Here is a 23,767-nt window from a genome sequence, read left to right on the forward strand (position 1 = left end):
AAATATGTGAACGATTCATTACATTCATGTAGTAAAGCAGACAAATAAAACCCAACCGCTATGAGACCAAGATTCTACTCTAGAAGAAATTAATTATATGGAGCAGTCTGACAAAGACTTTGAAATAAGTATGTTTAGAAGCTTAGAAAGATAAATGAAAGTATGATTTTCACTAAAAAGAGTGACAAATTTTGGAGCAAATCCAAGTAGAAGTTTTTTTTAAAAGAGCACTTGTATTTAAAATTAGAAACGTTAGAAATGACGAATAGTCATTGAAATAAAAGCTTTAGTAGATAGGATAAACTCTAGACTGAACATCAGTAAAGAGAGAACCAATGGTTTGTAAAAGTACAGAGAAAATCACCTAGACCAGAACATAGAGGACAAGCTGATTTTTAAAACATGAATGAAAAAATGGTTAAGATACACGGAGGATAGATTGGGAGGCTCCAGTCTGTGTCTAACAGGAGCTCCAGTGGCAGTGAATGGAAAGTGTGTGAGAGATACCTAAAAACTGAAGAAAAGGTCACTGAAAGATTTCAGGATTGGAGACATACCTGAGCCCTCAGATTGAAATTGTTCCTTAAGTATTGAGCAGGACAAATAAACATAAATATACAGTTGAAAATATGACAATAAAACTTCAAGACACTGAGAGCAAAAGAAAATCTTGAAGCAGACTGGGGGACTTTGGGGAACCAGTTCTGCCTGGTGGATCTTGGTCAAGGGTCTGGGACTGGGAGCCTACAGTGAAAGTGGCTAGAAACTGTTCCTTCAGTGTCATCAGCTAGTCTCATACCATCCCTGGCATTGTCAAGTACCAAAGCAGTAAACAATTCTAAGGAGAGCCTTCTTTCAAAATGCACCTAAAATGCAATTGTAAATTTGCCTGCAAACGATCATAGTTTAAACTGTGTTAAAACCCAGTGGGTGGGACTTCTCTGGTGGTGCAGTGGTTGAGAGTCCGCCTGCCAGTGCAGGGGACGCGGGTTCGAGCCCTGGTCCGGGAAGATCCCACGTGCCGCGGAGCAGCTAAGCCCGTGCGCCACGACTACTGAGCCTGCGCTCTAGAGGCCATGCGCAGCAACTACTGAGCCCTTGCGCCACAACTACTGAAGCCCGCGTGCCTAGAGCCCATGCTCCACAAGAGGAGCCACCGCAATGAGCAGCCCGCGCACCGCAATGAGGAGTGGCCCCCACTCACCGCAACTAGAGAAAGCCCGCGCAGAGCAACGAAGACCCAATGCAATTAAAAAAAAAAAGAAAAAAAAAAAAAACCCAGTGGGTGGGAGACAGGGTAGAATATTGGCCTTACTTATGGTATTCACAACCTTCATGACTTGGGACAAGTCATTTAATTAATCTGTAAATGAGGCTAATCCTCTTTTATCTATTCTCACAGTTTTGTTGCAAGTGAGTCTCACCCATATGAGTTTTTATAGACTGTAAAGCATGATGCAATTGTAAGGAATTGTTATTACTTTACTACAGAAATGGATGTCAGCAATGATTCCTGCCCTCTTAGGGTTTATACATTAGATTCGTAAAAAACAAACATCAGAAGAATCCCTCCAAACAATACAAAAATGTTTGCAAAGGTATTTATAACAACTAAGCACAAATTATTTTTGGTGTACACCAAGTGTGGGAATGTAAAATGAACAGGGGGATGGGATTTAATGTTGACAAAACTACATATTATGAATTACCCTATTCATTTATTCCCACTTGTTTGTTACTACGAAAATGTTCAAGCATGCACCTAGATTTAATAATTGTTAACATTTAGCCGTATTTGCTTTATCTGTGTATGACTATATATGTTCTTCTTTTCTGGATCTTTTGAAAGTAAATTACAAACATCATGCCATTTCACATCTAAATATTCGGTATGCATCTCCTAACAGAAAGGACATTTACTCACATAATCATAATACCATTATCACATCTGAGAAAGTTAACAGTAGTAATCCCTCAATATTGTCTAATAATCAGCTGATATTCAGATTTCCCCAATTTCCTCAAAAACCTTTTTATAGCTGTTTTCTCCCCAGTTCAGAAACCACACATTATATTTACCTCACATTACATTAAATAGTTGTCTTTTTTCTCTCTTTCATTTGAGAACAATCTCTCCAGTTATTTTCCCCCTTAAACATTAACTTTTTGAAGATAACAGGCCAAGAATATTCTTGATTTGTTTTGAAGATTATTCTGGATTTGTGTAATGTTTTTTCCTCAAAGAAACACTTGTTCCTCTATCTCTGCATTTCCCAAAAATTAGAATGCTTCATCTAAAGGCTTAATTAGACTCAGGTATACATTTTAGATAAGAATACTTTATTATGATGTATTATACTTCATACTGCATCACACTGAGAGACACATAATGTCCATTATTAGTAATGGTAAGCTAAATAGTCTGGTTACAGTGATTGCCACCAGATAAGTCTCTGGAAAGGTACATCTTTCTCTTTGCTGTTATCAAAGGATGAAAATTGTGTCTCTGAGACTAACCTTTCTCCTAATAGTTTTAGCATCCATTAATGATTATCCTGGACCATTTTATTGGCATTGCAAAATGGTGAATTTCTAATCTTGTCATCCCTTACTGTCAGCCTTCGGTAAAAAAGAGCTGCCCCTCATCAAAAAGGCATGAACTACACTACCTTCTGAAAAATCATGATACTTCTGTGCCTTTAATTACCAATTTTCAGGACAAGAGGTTCATGTAATAGTCACTTTGATGGTGGCAACTGAAATATTTTTCCTTTTCTGTTTTTGAGGATTACTATGGACTCATTGATTTTCTTTTTTTACACTCAGTGTTTTGTTTTAAAAAAAAAAACAAAGTAATTACAACTACAAAGTATATATATATTTTTAATTCGATGAGGCTAAATGTGAAGCCTAAGTCCTAATGGAATATAGATTGAATGGGGAGGGAGGTTAATCAGAATAATGTGGTTTTTTAAAGTATACATTATTAGAGATCCTAATCATTTTTTTTTAATTTATGAGATGATCTTTTCTGAAAGTCTCTGAGTACCTTAACCAGAGTATCACTGAAAACAAGAGTGTCAAAAAGGCACATTTAAATTGTTCTCAAAATCAATCAAAAATAATGAGGTGCTGGGAAAAAGTTGTATCCTTGATAATTACATCTATCAGTATCAGAAAACAAAAGAGAACAATCAGGAAATGACAACCCCACTCCCAAGTAGCACATTAAAAAAGGCTAATGAAAAAAAGTCTCTTTTAAAAATTGTACTAAATTAGCATTTCAAGTAAATTGACAACTTAAGCGTTGATAAAGGCCAATCTGGGGCCCAAACAATGGAAGTTCTGTTTCTACTTTTATCTGCTTTTAAAAGAAATGATCTCAGTTGACTTTTTTTTTTGTTGTTGTCTTCTATAGAGATGGAAGCAGCTGTTCTAAGGGAGGTGACAGTCCTGTACTCTGCACAGGTCAGGGCACCCCTGGAGTATTATGCTTAATTTGGGGTTCTGTTGGTTAAAAGATTGACTTGGAAGAAAGTAACGGGGATAGTGAAAGTTGCTCAAAGCATTTCTTACACCATAACTCTATTTTCAGTCTGAAAAGGGGTTCATGTCACTGTCATTTTAGACAAGAAGTTCAGCCTGTTCTTTATAGCTGCAGAGCCTAGCATTAAGACCAATGGGTGAAAAGTCGATTTGGGCCTAGAATGAGGAAGAATTCCATCATAACCTCAGCTGTACAGAGCTGGAATGGCCTTACCTCCAAGGGAATGAGCCCCGCAAGGCCAACACTTTCAGAGGTTATAACCACTTTACTTAAAGATGGTGTATGGGAGAGAAGCGGGCAGGCAGGGGTCTTTCAAATATTTTGCGAAGAGTCTATAATTACAGTAAGGAATGTTTTAAAGGCCATTAAAAAAAATTTTTTTTTAAATTGAGGGTAAAAATGAATTTTATACCATGGCTTTAAAAAGAAAACTACAGCACATCCCAACTGGTGTATCGCTGCTTTGTATTTGGGAAATGTGAGATGTACAGTGAGATGAAGTTTAAGCTGCAGCATTTTAAGACCATGGTATATTGTTTTTGATCACATTAAATTCTTACTCCATCCAGCCCCAAATTTAGGAGCTTATAGATCAGAATATGACTTTGTTAATAAGAATAGAAAGTAACATTTTGGACGTTGTCTTAAGAGTAGCATTAGTATTTGAATTATCAGTAGTGACAAAAGCATTTTCTTTCAATGATAAAAGAAAACTTATAAACATAGATCTTCAAATGTGTCAGTTCATTTTGAAGGCAATAGTAAGTGCTGGTATTTTATTATTTTGGCTTGTCAAGTGATTTTATTCTTCATTATTAGACCAGGAAAAAAAAAAAGCCCTAGTATATTCTGCCAGCATATTCATCAGTCATCATTTTTGGAGACAGTTTTCGACATATTGTATGTTTTACTCTGCTAACAAGAGAAAAGACTAGCCATTAAGTTTATGTTTCTTTGTTTTTCAGCAAGGTCACATATCAGGAATAATGCTGGAAGTATGCTAATAAACAATATATAATGTAGGTCATCTGGGAGTAAGAAATATTTTCTAACTAGTTCTAAAGGGAAATATTGTTAAAAAAGGGATAGATGTTATTTACGCAACACATGTTGCTCCATATGTTACCATCAAAAGCATCTTGTAAACAGCTCAGTGCAGTAAATCTTCCTTGGTGATTGTCAGGGTTTTTCAAGTCCGTGTTAGATTTAGACCTAGCACACTCAATTCACAACATGCCTAATGTACAAAGCCTGTTAGATTATATAGAAACCTTCCACTGGAAATATGCCTGCACTGCTGTGTTTTTCAAGGAATACCATCCTCTGTTACGGAAGCAAATACTATGTTAAGTGACAATAATTAAGAAAACTTTACATTAACAGCATTTACACTTTTGAGCTTAACTTTGATTTTGTTGAGTTCTTTAAAATTAATTGCAATTGACAGACTGATATTTTCTATTGCTACTGTTTGTAAAACAATTTTATATGACTGCTGATGAAGTGATAATTCTATAAGAATGCCTTAACAAACTGTCATTGATGTGATTTTACAAATGTCATTTTCTCACTTTTGGGAGCGTTTCAAATGGATTATTTCATAAGGCTTTATTTTGTTTTCCAAGGTGGTTTTTAATTGTAAATATCAAGTTTCATCATAAAGGCATTTATGTAACTGTGTTCTGGAAAACTTAAGCAGTACTTTACTTATTGAGTTCATCTAATATGTACTGAGCTGTATAGGGGACACAATAATAAAGATGTGAAATCATAAAAGCTGCCTTTATCAGAGAGCCTCGCATTTAGAATCAAGAGAGCTTATTTCTCTTCCCAGCTGTGTGGCCCTGTGACATCAGGCACATTTTTCTACTTCTCTGGACCTCAGTTTCTTTATTTATGATACAAGAATTATAATAAATCCTGTTCTATCCACAAGACTTTTGTGTAAAATGATAAAATGGTGTTAGAATGTTCAATATGACATGATTTCTTTATAGAAGATATGTATTTCAATGCTAGTACTTAGCAATTTCTGAAACATCATCTAAATTTCATACTTCACCTAAAAATTATCGTCTCTAAATCTCTTAGCTACATTTTGTGAATCTTAACTTATTGGCTATTTTACTTACAAATATCTAGAAACAACACCACAATTATGTTGGTCAGAATGAAAGTGTGCCTGATCTTCAAAGACATCGGTTTCTGAAACCCAGCCATGTGTTACAGATATTTTTTTAATACCAACTTCTGTTTTTGAGTTTAGATATATTTAAACATATATTATGCCATAATTATATGCCCTCGTTTCTTCCAACTGTTTGCAACTAAAAGCATAGTGTTAGGATCAAGCCATAAGGTCATAGTAAGGACATAGAATTTTGCCCAAGTGGCCTCACAGAAGCTTGGTTAACAACATATATGAGACCAAGGTCTCAAGAAAATGCTGTGAGTAGGTAGGGTTGGGGTTTTTTAAAAATTTAAATTAAAATTTAAAAAATGCATGCGTCTAAGTAATTCTGTTTATACTTGTTTTCTCAGAAGAAGACCTATCAGTGCATCAAGTGTCAGATGGTTTTCTACAATGAATGGGATATTCAGGTGCATGTTGCAAATCACATGATTGGTGAGTGACACTCTAAACATTGTTACCCATAAATTTTTCTCCTCCTTGTGTACATCAATGCCTATATAATTAAGCAGAGTTAAAGATGAATTAATTGTTCAACCATCAATGATTTACCTAAGCATGATTGATTTTTTTATTACTATTATTAGGCCTGATAAGACATTAGCACATTTTATTTTCTGCAAGGGCTAGTTTAGACTTCTGGAGAGGATTATGTATCTACTGCCAGTCAAAACACAGGTGATTAACAAATTAAACTTCTAATCATTTTTGCATTATTGAAAACTAACAGGAATGGTTAATGAGCTGGATGTTAGCTTTCCATAGAGTTTTAGACAGGTTTTAATTTCAGAAGTTATTATGGTAATGGCAGTACTGTGTGTTGCTTAAGCATCTGTATCAAAATGTAGAGTGGTGAGTTTTTGTGATAGGGAAACATAAATAATTTAAATTGCCGTAAAATAATTTTATATGTATGGTTTCAACAGCCTGGAAATAATCATTATCATAAAGATCACATTAAGAATTCAGTCATCATTTTTTATTCCCCACCAAATTTTACACAGATCTTTGTAAAAGCGGTTTGGGTAAAGATCTCTGAAGTCGCTCTAAGCCACTGTTTTCAGGGATTTTGCATTTATCACATGGGCTAGAACTAAAAGGATAATTTTTTCACTTACTCATATTGTCCCATTATCCCTTAATTCCTCTGGGGTTACCTCCTATGTTTTTAATTTGATAAGCACTTAGTAATAACACTAAGAATTTTACCAGCCAATTAAACTTTATCAAGCAGATCTTTTTCTACTAGTAAAATGGCAATTGCTATTACTTTATACTATTTTTGTCATTCATTTGTGTTTTTACACTATGAGAGTTTTTTATTTCATACTCCTTTCATGGTGTTTTATAATACTGTAAATAATTGTGATATAATATTTTAAAAGTCTGATCAACCTCATGGTCTCCTACTATCAAACTCTAAGAAAGGAAAGAAAATTCAACATTTTAGACTCTGAACTCATTTTCAGGGGTAAACAAGTTTTATCATACACTAATCAACTGCATTCTGAGAACGTACAGTGGAAGGGTTGCTCCAACTATAGTTACCGATCCTTAAAACCAGCTATAACAAAACTTGTAATGCTCTTGTAGATATTAATGAAAATGAAGTCAAAAGAATGTTGGAAACTTTATTAATAGGTTTTCAATAGGATTTGCTTTATAGTTTTCAAATGATGGTCTTTAGGAGGATTATGGTTTATAAAAGACTAACTGCTTAATTATGCAAAATGGAACTTATACCTAAGAGCTAAAATATTGGTCTAAAATATTGGTCACTTTATCTCTATATTTTCGAGATTTAAGTACTAATATTATTAGTGATTTTCTTATACATTAAATGGCCTATTCTTAAATGTGTCAGAATAACACTGACAGTTTTACCGAGTGTTTAGAAGGTAATGACAATGTGTAAGAGAGATTGAAATGTTTCTTCTATTTTCCTTTCTATTTTGGATTCCAAAAAAATACTCTATATAAACTTTAAAAATGGACTTGGTGTGGGGGGCGTCATGGGTTAGAAAAAATGAATTCTTCTTTCCAAATAATGAGTGTTAATATTTTCCATCTCTTTATTTCTTGAGTAGAGTTTACTGGTGAGAGTCATTCATGGTTCTGCATTATGCTACAGTTTTACATGGGCTTTAGTGAGAATATTTCTTGGAAGTTTGCAGCCTATGGAAAAGTTAGTGAATCGTTGTGCTTCTGATTAGCTTCTGATTAGTCTGTGTAAACATGTTTCTGGTTCTGGATTTATTATTTATCCCAGGGCCCAGATGAACAAATGGAATATATTTTCAACACAGTATTAATGTTCTTTTGCACACGTAGAATCTGAATGGAATGTTGAGCGTGAGAGGAATTCTTGATTTTGGTATCATTTGTCCAAAACGTTCATTGGTTTGTCCTGGCCCTTTTTTTAAATTGCTTTATACCTTTCCCTTAGTATTTCTCTCAATATTCCTTGCATCATTAGTGCTTTCCCAAAGCTTTCCCCCCTCTACCTTATGGTGGATTAATATGACACTCGTCTCCTCTTGGGATCTGAGCGTTTAACAATTCACCTTCCATCAGAGAAGCAAATTCTATTCCTTTTCACAGAGGGCCTAGTTAGTTAATATTCATGCTATTTTTTAATAATAAAATATGTAATTCTCTTGCACTTGAGGCCCAAACAAATGAATAGTATCCATTTAATTGTTACATCTGTTGACCATGCATTCAAGTCCCTACACTTCCTCGCATTGTTAATATCTAGAGAGAGAGAATGTGTAAGGGGAGGATGTCACAAAAGCTAAGATATCCCTTTTTAAAATCCCAGTGTGATGCTTAGTTTTTCAAATGAGGCAGGCAGCATGATTTTGTTGGCTAAAATACCTCCGTTGAGGGTAGGTATTTTTAGGTTGTGTATCTGTGTATGTTTTTTGTCTAATCAAAAAATAATCTCAACCAGACATTTAGCAGGGAAGAGAGATTAGAGGCTATCTGAAAAGCCTCTTACTCTTTTTGTTAAGAGGGTCTATAGTGTTTTCACAGATTTTGTTTTCCATTTCAGTCAGTCTGGGGAAAGATTATGTCACCTGATGGAAAACAAGGTCTGCAGATGACTCAGTGAGGTGTAACTTTAAATTCCTTCTTTGACCAAGTCATTTGCATTTGCTTCTACGTAGCCCACATGTTTTAATGCAATTTCAATGTCAGGGAACCTCCACGCTTCTTTCTGGATATGCTAGTCTCAGGCTTTTGGCCAGGGACATTTGTGAAAGGAAAACCATCAGTGTTTCTACCAGGTATACACTGGAGATGTTCTGCATAAGTGCCATTTTGCAGCTAGGTGTGAACACATGGTTTGAGTTGCAGGAATAATTACTCAATAAAAATGCATTCGGGATTTGACTTATGTCTATTAAGGAAAAAAAGAAAACCTCAGTCTCGATTGCATTTTGACACCGTTTCAGTAAGAAATCAGACCAGTGGCTATTTAGAGGTTTCTCTTCTCTTCTTCTTTACACACACACACACACACACACACACACACACACACACACAAAGAGCTATGAAACATTTTAACAGCTTTCCTGGGGAAAAGATTTCCCTCTTTTAAAGTCTGCACAGATGAGAAATTTTTTCTTGTCTTCCTTTGTTCTTTTCACATAGTTTACATTGGCTTTTGACCTGAAAATACAGAAAGAAGCCATTGTGCACTGTGTCCTTTAATTCATTATTCACTTGTCTCTTCTTATCAGCACAGTAAATATTTATTGTTTTTTTTCCTCTTTGAGATTTCTGTTATTATTATTATCGTTGTTGTTATTATTATTATTTGGTATGGATTAGCACAGATCGTGATGAGACAAGAGAATGTAAATGTGTTTAACCCAGGAAAGGGATTGCCTCATATAAAATTATGAGGCTCAACAGCAGTAGAGCAAATTTGTAAGTGCTCTGAATAAAGGGTTGTTAGGCATGCGACAATACAAAGAGATGACATTGCCAAGAACTATTTATGAGAAGCTTAATTTTTTCACTCTGATAATTCTTGACCAATAGTTACCAGCCTCTAATTATCTATTTTAGTTAGAAAGAAATTTCGATCACTACGGAGGTTGGCATTGCAACTAGCGCATAAATCCCCAAAGAGACCAATGTGTTCCAAACAGCCACAGACAACTGTCTCATGAAACGGAGGGAGCAAATTGCGAGCGGCTGGTGGTAGACAACCGGCAGTAAGCTCACCATCGAAGGCCAGTCAGCTTGACAAAGAAATGATCAAAGGGGAGAAATACCATTATCCTTGGAATTGATGGCTACAGTCATGGCCTTTGGAGGACAAGTGGTCATTATATAGCTGTGGCTATTTCCAGCCCTTGCTTTCATAGTTCTCATATGGAGAATATGAAGGGAATGAATATAAACCATTTACCTAAGAATTGTTGTTAAAAAGTGACTTAGAGATGATTACTTAATAAGTTTTTTTTTCCTGTTTTTCATCTGATCAGAAAGACGAGTGATGTAATAGCAAAATTGTATCTAAGGTGGCAGAGTACACTCTTTTGCGAAAAAATAGGAAAATCCACAAATAGTCATTAACAAACATGTCGCAGATCAAGGGCGATGCTTAGAGTATTTGGACGAAGCAAACGTATTTATCTTTTAGAAAAGCAAAGCTAGAATTTGGGACTGTGAATGACAACTAATACAAAAACACAGATGCATAGATATTAACTATTTTTATTCAAATCTCTAATACTCAGTGTTTTATGGATAGTTACAATTTTTAAAAGATCGTGAAATGATTCAAGCTTTCCACAGTGCACGTGGGAAGATATCTACCCTATGTATTACGTTACATGTGCTATGAAGGGCTGATATCAAGACAAAAGGAATGCATAGGCCAGTTTTGTACAGTGTGGTGGAATTTTAGTCTGTGCTTGTGGCAGGTGACATCCGCATGTTCTGCAATTTGTTCGGTGCCCAGGGTCACAAATGGCATTCTTTTCTTTCCATTTCTTTAGTGGATGGTGCGCTACGTACTAATCTTCATTATAGTTCTGTGACATTCAGCATCGCCTCTGAAACATTTCAGCTTGAGTGCTCTTGCTTTAGAATAGACTAAAGCCAATATTTTGAGGCCTATAATGGTTTTGGATTTTATGTGTCTGAAGGGGGAATATCCAAAGATATGGATCTCTGCATAGGAAGATAAAGAGCCATGTTGCCCTTTACACTCTCAGCTTTCATTGGCTGCTTTTTTAAAAAAATGAACAGAATGAATCTACAATAGTGCATATATGTGTGGGTGTATAGATATGTGTCTACCTGCACTGTCCTAAGAAGCTCCAAGTCCTTAGGTTCTCTGGAGTTTACATGAATTCTAAATGAGAAGACTATTGAATCTTTTTTTTTTAAGTCATCTTCAGTTGATTGCTTACAAAACTCGGGGAAGTAAGAAACAAGCATTTGGTGTTAAATATGTTGAAATACTGGCTTGTTTCATCCGGAGCTGAATTAAAAAAGATGAAATCTGGGCAGTTTAATGGTAACAGAAAGCTACCCTCATGTGGGCAATGCTGGCTTATTTGAAAAGCCCATAAAGGGTTTCTACATGGACCATACAAAAGGGATACTTTCTCTTTAATAGCCATCTGTACAGGAGAGATGAGAAGTGGGCCAGGTCATCTCTCCTCAGCTGTCATGATATTAACGTAGGTAATGGAGCACGCTCTGTGTTCTGCTGGGTGTTGTTTTTTATAGATGTTCATCGATTTACACAGATAATTCTATTTATTTCTTAGAGTTGGTCCAAGTGAACCAGGCAGAATAACAAACACCAAAGCATCTCAAATGACTTTATCTTTGTTTGCCACGTAACTTTTGTCTAAAAAATGGTGTCACACCTACTGTGCAGATGGCTGCGTGATTTGTAAAGCAGCCAAAACATTTAAACAAATGTGTGATGTGGGGATAGATTAAATAAAGGATAAAATGGAGTGTGGGCCACAAATTCTAATAATCAGATGATTTTAAGTTGTATGAAGTGTGGAGTGATGGTCACAGTGACAGCACGGAAGCTTGCCAGTGACAGCAAGGTGCCTCACAGCTCTCAGGATGGCGCCTGTGGCCTGGTAGGCCTCAGTTTGAGAACCGCACATTTGCTGTACAGCTGGCAGCTCTGTATGGGGACATCAGATAAAACGTATGTAAAATGAAGTGTTATTGCTTCGTATGAAATTGTTCAGAGAGGGAATTTGCAGACAGTAACTGAAAACAGAATTCATGGTACCAGTGAAGCAGACTGTAAATATGAAGAGGGTTTAATTATCTGCACAATTTAACAAAAATTCAAGACGTATTCAGAAAGGACATACGCAGGCATAAATAGAACATAGCTACACCGTTTACCAAGTGCAAAGTGGTGACACAGGAAATTATCAAGCTCCGCTACCATCAGCCTTTCTAAAAACAAAGACAATTTAATATGAAAGCAAAAAGATCTTTTCAAAGAAAAAAAAAATCTGTTTGGAATAAGATACAGTTTTCAAGAGCTCATCTTGATTATTTGGATTCTTATTTCGGAAGCAACTTTTCAAGGAAATCTTTGAGCCTCTCTATTATTTCAGTGTTAAGCTTTTAAAAGACAAATCAGGATGTTTATCCTTGTTTTGTGTTTTAGCCTGTACCTAGCAGCTTTGATTTACAAGAGTAAAGATACTGGCAGCTAGTGCAGTTTCTAATTTACAAGCCCTTAAGAAAGCCTCTTAGACATTTCTCCTGATGTTAATTTTCTCTGAGCCTGGGGGTTTTCACTGAGCCCACCGACAGGTGGAAGATACAGTTTCTTGTTACTTTTTAGAGCACATCGTCCTAAAAGAGACCTCAGAAGAACGTTGTTCCCAAGAAGAATTACGGGGTGCCAGCCTTCCTTCCTAAGCTCCATACAGAGACGCTGGGCAGAGTCTGTGCCAGATAGAAGGTTCCATGTGACTGTCTGAGAGACGTTGGTAGGGCTCCTGGCTCCGGTTTTGTCCTCTCCTTTGACTTGCAGTAGAATATGCCACGGGCATATCCGTTTCCACTCACCGTTTGATATGTTGTTTATCAAGTGTGGGTGTCTGTTTCTGCATGAAGTTTGCAAAACATTTCTGAATGGAGGGCGGGGAGAGTCATCAGCAAAAGATAAAAAGATCGATCCCCGCACACACACACAGGCCCACATACGCATAGGCATCGTGACCTATTTCCACAGGATCGGCTCAGACACATAAAAAGAAAAGGTCTCTGATGACCTATTTCCATAGGTTATTTCCTACTTGGGGGGCCAATCATAGCAGTAAACAAAGGAAAGGGAGCCAATATGGAGAGTAGGCGTTGAACTTCAGCTGCTCGTATTGTTGCATTTGGTGAGCTGATAGGGCTTCCTAGGTCACCTTTAGAATTATGCCTATGACAGCAGTAGCTACCTGCCAAGATTGCAAGGTATCTCACAGCTCTCAGGATGGCGCCTGTGGCCCGGTAGGCCTCAGTTGGAGGGGTACGCATTTGCTGTACAGCTGGCAGCTCTGTATGGGGCAACCGTGTGGGCTGTTAGGGAGCTGGAAAGGAGACAAGCATGAAATTTCTTCTAACCCCAACTCTGTTTTTCTGTACTGTTGGCTGCTTCTCAGTTCCTTGACAAAAAAACCAATCAGGCACCCTTTAATCCGCCTGTGATTACCACTGGTATAAAAAGAGAAGCATAATGAGGAAAAATGCCTCGTTTTGTTGCCTTCAAAAGCCAACAAATTGGAGTTAACTTGACAGGAAGTGGCTTAATAATTAGATTATTTATTTATTCCTGACACATATCCCCCTGTTACTAGTCTCAGGAGACCCTGTAGATGGTACGATTTTCAAGCTGCCATTACTTCGCTGTCTTCTGTGAACAAAGAAGCTACTGTCTATCAGTCAATTAAATGCACTCTTTAAGCAGAGGCTTCGAAGTCCTCAATGGAGAGAGCCCTGGGACGCTGTGGCTGATGATTCCTTTCTCTGTACTGTACATCACACTCTCAACTACGGTCCCCACAGAGATGGAATAAAGTCAGGCATTAAAATATCACTTGTTGATCTGTTTGCTAATGAAGAGCCGTTGAAATGTTTGTGTATTTCTATGGCAAAATTGTTGATAAAAGGGCTGACTTGCCTGTGTATCTTAGTTCATCTGCCGTGAGTGCTTATTTAAGAATTATTAAAATTAAATTCAACAAAGAACAGAATTTTTTTCACAACCCCGAGATAACAGGAGTTTTCTTAACTATTTTCATCAAATTAAGTGACTAAAGGCAGGAAAAACAGAGATGGCATCATTTCAGTCCCTTGCTTCCGTTGCATTCATCCGAACACCTTGTTTTCTCTGACTTAAAAATGTAAGTCATTTAAAAAAAAAAAATTATTGGAGTATAGTTGATTTACAATGTTGTGTTAGTTTCAGGTGTACAGCAAAGTGAATTAGCTATACATATACATATATCCCCTCTTTTTTTTGATTCTTTTCCCATATAGGCCATTAGAGAGTATTGAGTAGAGTTCCCTGTGCTATACAGTAGGTTCTTATTAGTTATCTATTTTATATATAGTAGTTTGTGTATGAAAATGTAAGTTTTTTTCAGAGAACCTGGGGGGCACACCTTTTAAGTTGGAAAAGATATTGGAATTTCTTTGTGAGAATACTGTACTTGGAAATTTTTTAAAAGATGAATAGCATTTTGGTAGCAATTTCTCTAACTCACTGAAATAGGTACAGAAGTTTTTCTAGGGAGCTTAGTGGGGGCTTTTACAACCAAACTAGGAGAATATCTGTGACACATCAGACACAATCTCACAGCCCCGTGGATTTTAGAGAAATATGCCTTTCCTTTTCTCTATGTTCCTCTTTCTGTTTTCTTTTCCTTTTTTTCCCATTTTCTTTTCTCAGCATTACTTTATTTCCATCTAAGTGGTGGTCACTTTTCAACCACCACTTAAGTCAGGGTTTTTATCCCTCAATATATTCACCACCTTCTTACTACTTCCTGTTTACTATGTACAAAGCATGCCTTTGCTGGATCTCTCTGGCTCCCATTAACTGGTTTTTATTTTAAGAGTACATCTGTTGTTAGGTTGGAGGGCTACAGTCTGCTTAGGCTGAAAGACTCAGATAATATTATGACAGCTCTCTGGTGAAATATTTAGCTGTGGCTCTGCCATTTAAAGGAAAAAATTTGGAATTTAAACCAAGGCCGCTGAACATTGAAAAGTATCCCCTCTTCTTTGCATCCGGCTTCGTAACTGTAATCAAGGCTTTAACTATAGTTTTCATGATTACCTGACAACAGGCTGTAAAGAATTAATTCAGGCCCACCATCAAATGGCCATGTTCTTTATTTCTATCCTGTTATTCCAAGTCATTCTGTTAGAAAAATCTTAGATACTCGGAGGTGTTCTATAATAGAAAATGAATTCGAAACCCTTTCATTAATTGGTGATTAATATATTTCAGGATTAGTTTAAGCAGGGCCCTACGTCCTGCCCAGTCAAGTATGTTCTGGTTAATATCCAATTATCTGCACCTTCATAGTTATTATGTCTTAATATTTCGGATATGATAACCAGAAACTTGAGAGTCATGTTAATGAGGAGCATAGAACAAGAATTAACCAATGACATACTCAATGATCCTTGGTGAGGAAAGAAGCTCTTTTTTCGCCTTAACACATTGCTTCAGCATCTTCTGGGCACTGACTGAAAAGTAAGGCTTTGAACTACAGCCAGGCCAGAGTGGGAGAAGCGAATCGTGTTCTCCTTTTGCATAATAGGAACCTGAATGTGCCGTATTAAAGTTCACCTAAGAACATGGTTTAAGTTCATTTTATGAAGAATCAGGATAGGAAACAGAGTGCCAGTTTCTATTTCCCAAACAGGAAACATCATATCCTTTATCTTTTCCTTCTAACAAAGCTAGAAGTTGTTACCTCTTCAAAGGATGTTTTAATTCAGATGAATTTGGAATGCCTTTAATAGTTCACTAAGGAAATACCTTTCCCTGCTACCTTTTACCCTCTTTCCACCCCCTGCCCATGTATCACGATGCTGTACACATGTTATATCTCTGTTTAATTTTTTTATAGGTAATTTCACTTTTGCACAGTCTGACTTGGCTCCTCGAGCAGTGCCTTCTAGGGTGTTGTGTGCTGCATCAAACCACATAGCTTTCAAGAGTGCACGTTGTACGTTGCCCCTTTATATGCTGTATTGTAATGAAGCCACATCAGTAAATTGCAGTGAAGGGTGATTGTTGCACGGGGATGACTACTACACCTCGGGGTCCATTTGCAACAGATTATTCTTTTTATTGTTGTTATTACTTCCCACCTCCTTTACTCTCTTGCCACTGAACTTGCTCTTGGCCACCGGTGCAGGTGCAACCACAGAGGGCATCTTAAGGAACATTGCAGGCAGCATTTTTTCTCTTAGGCACATACCAATCACCATTCAGTTCCAAACCCAGACACCCTGGGTGGCTTGGTGGGCCTTTATTGATCCTCCTTTACTCTGTGGACTTGGTTTGTAATGTTCCTCATCTTCATCTTCTCAGAAGAACAAATTTACTGTGAATAAAAGTGACCCATTTCTTTTCACACGTTTCGTCTAGATGTAATAAATTTGTCGTCAGGATGATCAACTCATTTGTCCCTTCCCCCAAAGAGATTTAATAATTTATAAAGGGGGCTTAAATAGGATCGCTGTTTAAGGAAAACATTTGTATTTTCCATATCTTCTTGGGTTTCTTTAAAACATAGAATAAAGTTATTATGAACGTTGTACATAGTAGTAATGCCTCTACAAACTAGCCTGTTTCCTGCCCCCAACCGACTGCTGTCACTCAGTAACTAATAAAAAAAAAATAGTGTGGATTTAAGTCAAGGATCCTGTGTTCTTATTAAACAGAGTTATGAGCAAGGTTTTAGCCTGGGTATAATTATATGCGAATTTTAATCCCTTTGTTGTCATAATTTTAGTACCTGTGTCCATTTGTTTTTCCAAATGGTTAGGTCAACTGTTGTTCTGTTTTTCTTTTTCTAAGGCTGGGCTACTGTGCAACATTCAAACTAAAATGTAGAATTAGAGCTGACACACCTTCAATTGAACTATCAAGTCTTTTAAAACTGCTTGGCCGGTGACGCCAGGCCCGCGCTGTTCAAGTGTACATACTTCCGATTGTGGGCCAAGGAGCATTGATTTTTAGCTGTCATTTCTAGTGCACATACTGTAGAATTGAAATTTAAACCTTAATCCACTCAGTAATGCAATTAATTTTTAATGTGCAGTAATACTAATTGAAATAGCCTGAATTTAGTAAGTCACCACAAGACATTTTCCAAAGCAAGAGTCTCCACTGAGAACAGGGGAGGACAGATAATCATTGTTACAGTGTTTACAGGATAAACGCTCACTCTGCAGGCCTCCAGTGGAAAGGGGGTGTTCTTTAAATTAGACTATAGTGTATCTCTTTGTGAATAGAAATATCTTTTCAGAGAGAATTCCTACTTTCTACCCACTGCAACAGGCTACAAAATTTCTGATTAACTTTTTTTTTTTTTTTAAAAAAGCATAGTTTTAGTTAAAAATATCTTAACAGACTAAATGCAAAATTGTATTAACCCGTTCTTCTAAAAAATGCAATTATGAATAGTTGCAAATGAAATTACCTGCCAACAATGTCATGGTCAAAAGCAACGTCACAATGGGTAATCTCGTTATATGATGTGTATTTGAGATACTATTTCCAGATTCGATGAATACATGTACTTTATCAGCTGTCTGTAAATCTGTTGCCTTGTTTTGGTGTATTTATATTCCTGTGAACCAAGAATACCCCCTACTTTGTTTTATTTCAAACAGTGTTCCTTTGCATGCTCTTTCAAAATAGGCTTTTAAATGTTTCGTGAGGTTTTTTTTTCCCTAGGCCAGAGCAAAGCAAATTTTGCACAGTAAAACCAAGTAGGTTTCCAATCATTTCTACACTAAAAACGTTCTCTAACCACATTTATCTGCCAGTAAATGAGGACTTTTTAAAATGCATCAGTTCTGCTGATGAATGGGCTTGCAGAGTGTTCAAAATGAGCAGAAGCATTAAGTTTTAGAAAAAAGGCGAGCACTGTATATCACGTTTTCATGGCTCTCACATTATAGTATTTAATAAGCTGATGGTGCTGTTAAATATTTAGCAAAGGTTCCCTCATAACCCTGCCTTCTATTCAAATGGGATTTGAAGACATTTTTGCAGCACGTAAGTAAAAATGATGTTACAGAACTTGAGGCAGTTATAGCATGGCATATTATCTAAATGAAGTGTGGGTAACACGGTACAAATGAGTTCAGCAGATTCACACCTAAAAAAATACCTAAATCAATTCCCATTCTTTGGATTAAGGGTTCGAACTGGCTTTCATTTTGTCACTGTTAAGTCAAAGTGCTGTTGGGATTATTTACATAGAATCTTAAAATGATATTATAGCATGCTTTTTAAAAAGGAGGCTCTTATATTGTAATGATTTTGAGCCATCCTAGTATCAGTTGGGCTTTAAAATAGACATTTTTTTCTTTTTCACTAAATAGAGAGAGAGGAAGAAAAAGAGATGAGGAAAAGTCAATTTATAGTTTATTCCGAGCATATTATGAAATTGGGGTATAGTAAGTGAAGTCTATACAGCATCCGTTTGGGGTATGCTAGGCAAACACCGAATCTTAGACAGATACTGCCGATATAATGCATAATGAATCACCTTTATCATTTTCTTCTTATACTATTTGATGGTTATTATCCAAATAACAATAATTGTTCTTTTAATCTGGAGTGAAAATTGGTTTCCAGGATCCTTAGCGAACTATTGCCAGTAAATAATGCTGCTGACATCATGACTGTTATCATGTTGGTGGCTTAGAATTCACATGTAAACCTTCAGTGCTTAAGCGTATGATGAGTTTTGAAAGTATAAAGATAAAGGCTGTATGTAGTTTGTCTTGTATGTGATGCATTTGGTTCTTCTAGGAGCCTGTTTGCTCAATTCTAATTTTCATCTTGTTTTATATGCAGCCAGTGACCACAGTATTCATTCAAACTGCAGAGAGACACATCTCATCTGTAAAGCATGGCTTACTGATCTTATGTGCTATTTGTATTCTCATAAGAAGAAACATAGGATTCATGTGATTGGGGGGAAACACATTTCTTTTTTGAATTAATATATGTCACAGGTATGTTCATATCAAGAATTTCATAATGAAGAATGGATAAAGGAGATAGCTTTAGGTATACATGAAGCAGAAGGGTAGGAAAGGGATGCGGGATTCATATAGAGGTGTGTTTAATATTCAATGCTTGATGTATGTTGACCCCAGGTTACAAGAGTAGAAAATCCCATTTTCCAGCTTGTTTCAAATGTAGTAAAAATGCTGCTTCAGTTGCTTTATGCTACTCACATTGGGAAAGGTGCTTATACTGTGATAATTATCATCAAGGAATATTAATGCGTTCAGCATTTGTAACCCAAAAACTCATTATAGCTTAAGCTGTGCATCATCTGTGAAGAGAGAACTTTGCCAGAATTCGCTCTTCACAGGGGTTGCCTCCTGCTTGCTAGAGTGGCCAGAGTACTGCAAGAGGTCACTTAGGCTATTTTTGAAAGCTGAGGTTTTGCAATTTTTGAATCACTACCTTCTGCCTAAAGAGCTTTATTGTTCTTGCCACAAAATGTCCTCCTTCTAAATGAATGCAGAGTGGAGTGCAAATAATAATAATAATAATAAAATAAGAGATAACTGTGTCTTGTTATGTAGAATCCAAGAGGGTCGGCACATAGATTCCATACCAAGATAATTGAAGTATTGGTGTCTTTCCTTCTGTCATCGAGCAAAGGGATTCATTTACACCGGTTTCCTTAATGCAGGTGCCCTTGGGTTTCAGATAGAAATGCCCCCACTGGGGCTCCACTTCACAGCCCTCTGGCTGGAAATTGTGTAAATAAGACTGCAGGGTCACCCTTCCTTTTTCGGCAGCAGTGTCCTTAATTAGTCTGTGACAGTCTTTCACATGAGCCTGCCCTGTTCCTGGGATCGTTTCTCACACGTCCAAGACATCTGTGGTGCATACATAGGTGTTTATGTATCTGCGTTTAAAATTATTCCAGGAGGTGCATATACTCACGTGAGGGAAGGAGCATCTCTGGGTGTGCCCAGAATCCTGTAACTTAATCTGATCAAAAGATCTGGCTAGGTAGCTCCCTTGTAAATTATAGGTGGTTGGTTTCCGAAGAACATTGTGCCCTCACCTGAGGTGGGCAGCTTGTTGAAAAGGGAGCTGTGTGCCTGGGATATTTTTATGTGATTAAATCCCATTATTTTTCTCCCACTGATCCATTGCTTGTCATTTCCCACAAGCAACATTGCTCCCTGCTGCATGTTATGGTTTGTGTTGGGCCGGGCAGAGAACACTAATACTCAGTTCTATCAGACTGTCTGGCTTTGCAGGACTGCTGTGTATCTGAGGTCAAATTGTGAACCTGGCCTTGCTCCTGGGAGGACTAGAAAAATATGTTTCATAACTTCCCGTAGACCTATGCGGAGAGTAAGAAGGAAAACCGTGAAGCCCATAGGCTCAGTTTAGATGAGCTGTGAGGTTGGAACTCATCAAGCAGGAAAGCTCACTGTTGTTTAGGAAGCTTCCTTACCGTGAGGGGTCATGGCCATGGGTGCCCGGTCAGTCATAGCTGAGGGCATTGAGGGACAGAGTAATCATTCAAATAGCCCAGCAGGCACAGACACACAAGTTGATAATCTGGAATCAACTTGCTGGAATAACAACTTACTTCCCTTTTAAAGTTACTTCCATGCAGGGTTATTGATGGAATGAGTACCTGAATTCAGTTATGATATTGTATCCTTGTTCCACTGGAGGCAATTTGTTTTTTTGTTTCTGTTTGTTTGATTTTTGAATGGGACAGAATCTTTGTTTTATACACTGGAGCACTAATGCCACAAAATGAATGAATGTCCTGAACCAGAGACCTATTCTCAGTAGAGTTGGGCAGGGATGCTGAGAGTCTAGCTGAGGGATGCAGTGGTGGCAGATCTTCTGTGAGGATGTAAACTTAATAATCTTTATGAATTTTGAGCAACTCATAACTCTACTTCCTCACCCAAAGAAGCATTATGAAAAGATTGCTTCTAAATCCTTCAGACATTCTCTGCACTTGTGATAGATGCCATCCTCTTTACCTCGAGGCGTTGGAAATGAATGTGGTGGGGTTTTTTTGTTGTTTTTTGCAAGAGTTAAAAATGTATACTTTAAAAGGAGCAAATTGCATTTTCAAGTTTAAGTTCATTATTTGCACTTGATGTGGTAAGATCCAAATGTGAAGAATTGCTTTTGACATTATTTCTGTGTCTGCTGCATCCTAGGATCCAAGCATTATTATGCTGAAGTGCACCATCGCATGGAATAAATGTGATGTTGGAAACCTGGCAATATCATAAGATCGCATTCTATGTCCAGGCTGTTTCGGTTAGTTGTAACTTCTTCAGTTATTGAAACAGCTTAATTTAACTTAGTAATGACACAGTCAATAAAATTGTGTGCAAGTATATGTGTCTTTTATGAAAAAATTATAATCTTCCAAGTTGTATCGGTTTGTTTAGAGGCAAAAAAACTTTTCTCTCTTAATGAAAAGGTAATTTTAACTTTCTTTAAAGGCCTGTTTTACCTAATCTGTGTCTTGAACTATCACGTGTTATGTTATGAACTAAAAGTACATTCATTTCAAAGGTCTTAAATTATATGGCTGATATCTGAATTGAAATTCAAATTTTCTGTCAGTCACTATAGTTTTCTAATTTTTTAATGGCCTTTCTTTAAAATAAATTTTTATAGTTTTCTTTGTGTATTTAAGTGTGTGTGTGTGTGTGTGTGTGTACGTACACATGCACACATATCTGTATGTAGAACTGCTGCCAACCCTTTACACCAAAGACCTACTGGTGCTCCACCTCCTGTCTTGTGTTTAACCTGTTTCCAAAAGCTCAGAGAGATGGTATAAAAGTGAAATGAAAACCATGGAGCTTATATTGGAGTCTGTTGTTTGAAAGAGAGATATTGGAAAAGCATGTTTTTTGGCTTGGCTCCCTTTTTAGATGTAAATGCTGCTTCATTAGGACTTGGAAGAGTTTCCTGTGGTTAAATTTAATCAAATGGCTCGAAATAACAAACTTGTATGCTCAAAATTCCAGGACAGTTCTGTACATGAAACATGATTTTCCTAAATTTAAAACACACACACACATACATACGCACACACACACACATACACATCACTACCAACACCAACAACTGGTTTGTGAAATGCTGTATGGTACTATCTCAAACCAAATTCCTACTCCCTGTCAGTAGTGGATTGATAAATGATCACATATAGAAGTGTAAATCATAAGAAATACATTTCACAGGGTCTGGGGCTTGTTTTTGGTAAGGACCAAAAATTAAGCAAACATGTTGCGTGTTAAGTGCACTCAGTATTGCCCTCAAATAGATTTCGTTCATTTATCCTTCAGACTGTGACATGAGGTTGCGTCATTCTTCCCATTATACAGATGAGGAAATCAAGGCTTAAGCATCTGACCCCAACATACAGGGCCAGCTGGTGTGCATAGTATAAGGAGACAAACACACTTTCTTGATGCCTCTATATCACTTTCAAGAGACGCAATAGTAATCTCTCCCCGTATTCACAAGTTGTCCGATTTGGGAGCCTTGGTTGAGGTGTTTTTAGTGATTCCTTTGCGATCATTGCATCAAAGCCTGATGCTGATGCCATTTTCTAGGCAATAAGTTTAACTGGTTTCGACAAAATTTATACTTCCATTAAAAGCGGTAACTTAGGACTTAGCCAGGTTATTCTTTTTTTACTTCCTTAAGCCAAACTACTTTGAAAGAGCTAAGTATATTTCTGCTTCAGAATTCTTTGGAAATTGTGGGAAATAGGTAATGAAATGACAAAAGCGGGTTAAGTTCAGTGTAAAGAGACACGAGTATAGGACGTACTAACCTATGAAAGTGCAGCGTAGGAATGCTCATGGTTCTGCAAAATAGCAAGTGGTTATGTTCATATCTCTTCGAAAGTTGAGTCCGTAGATTTAAATAATGCTAGCTTCACTCTGAATGATGCTTGGAATCCAGAATAGTGTATGAAAACACACGTGTGTTGCAGACACATCCTAATCGCACAAGTTGTCTAATCTTTATCAGAAATGGGAAGTTGCCTGGAAAACCCCAACATTTCTACAAGCCTCTTTCTATAGGTGTCTATACATGAGTCTACTTTAAGAAGATTGTACAGGGCGTCATGTAGTCACTGCACATTCATGTAAACATGCAAAAGGCGTCGACATAACTATGTGCAGCTTGACAATACAATTTATGATGTTTATCACAATTGCTTTTTTAAATAGGCTTTTGAACCAATGACATAATTTATTAGATGCCAAAATGTGTTATTAGGTAGAGAAAGAGTAATGAAGAAGGACGCTCTTTATGTTCATACTTCTGTACATTTCGTATATGCTGCTGTGTGGGGCAAAGGGAATCAAAACGTGCTCTAAATTTCAGTCATAAAACAAGAGCAAAATTGTGCAGGTTTCCTCCCCAAATCCAGGAGGAACAATGGCCAGTAAAATGAAAGTGCCATCTGGGTCCAGATGTGAGGTCATTGCCAACTCTTCATTGGTGCTGGTAGAAAGCTTAAAATTATGATGATGCATCCGTGTTTTGTAAGTGTTCTTGCAATTGGAGCCGCTAAACTGATTTTAATTTTTATTACAGATGATACTCTGCCTAACTAAAAAGTATGGCCATGTAGTGAATATAAGCTTGACTAAAATTTATTTTAAACCAATCCAATTAGCTGGCAGCAATGTTGCCTACTAGAAGAGCATGCAGGCAGCAGGCTTCTCAAACTCGT

General features: G+C 37.0%; 1 protein-coding gene across 7 annotated transcripts in view; it reads left to right on the forward strand.

Annotated features, from left to right (window-relative positions):
• The window catches only part of ZNF521 (zinc finger protein 521), a 279,324-nt gene that overhangs the window by 141,505 nt on the left and 114,052 nt on the right, over positions 1-23,767 (forward strand). For 6 of the 7 annotated variants that reach the window (XM_082417818.1, XM_082417813.1, XM_082417814.1 and 3 more), the window contains one exon: positions 6,089-6,173. In XM_082417818.1, the coding sequence (XP_082273944.1) occupies positions 6,089-6,173 (85 nt within the window). The remainder of the gene's footprint in view (positions 1-6,088; positions 6,174-23,767) is intronic. The other variant, XM_082417815.1, reaches the window with a different exon arrangement.

The sequence above is a fragment of the Balaenoptera physalus genome (assembly GCF_965194825.1).
Source record: "Balaenoptera physalus genome assembly, chromosome: 12".
Lineage (NCBI taxonomy): Eukaryota > Metazoa > Chordata > Mammalia > Artiodactyla > Balaenopteridae > Balaenoptera > Balaenoptera physalus.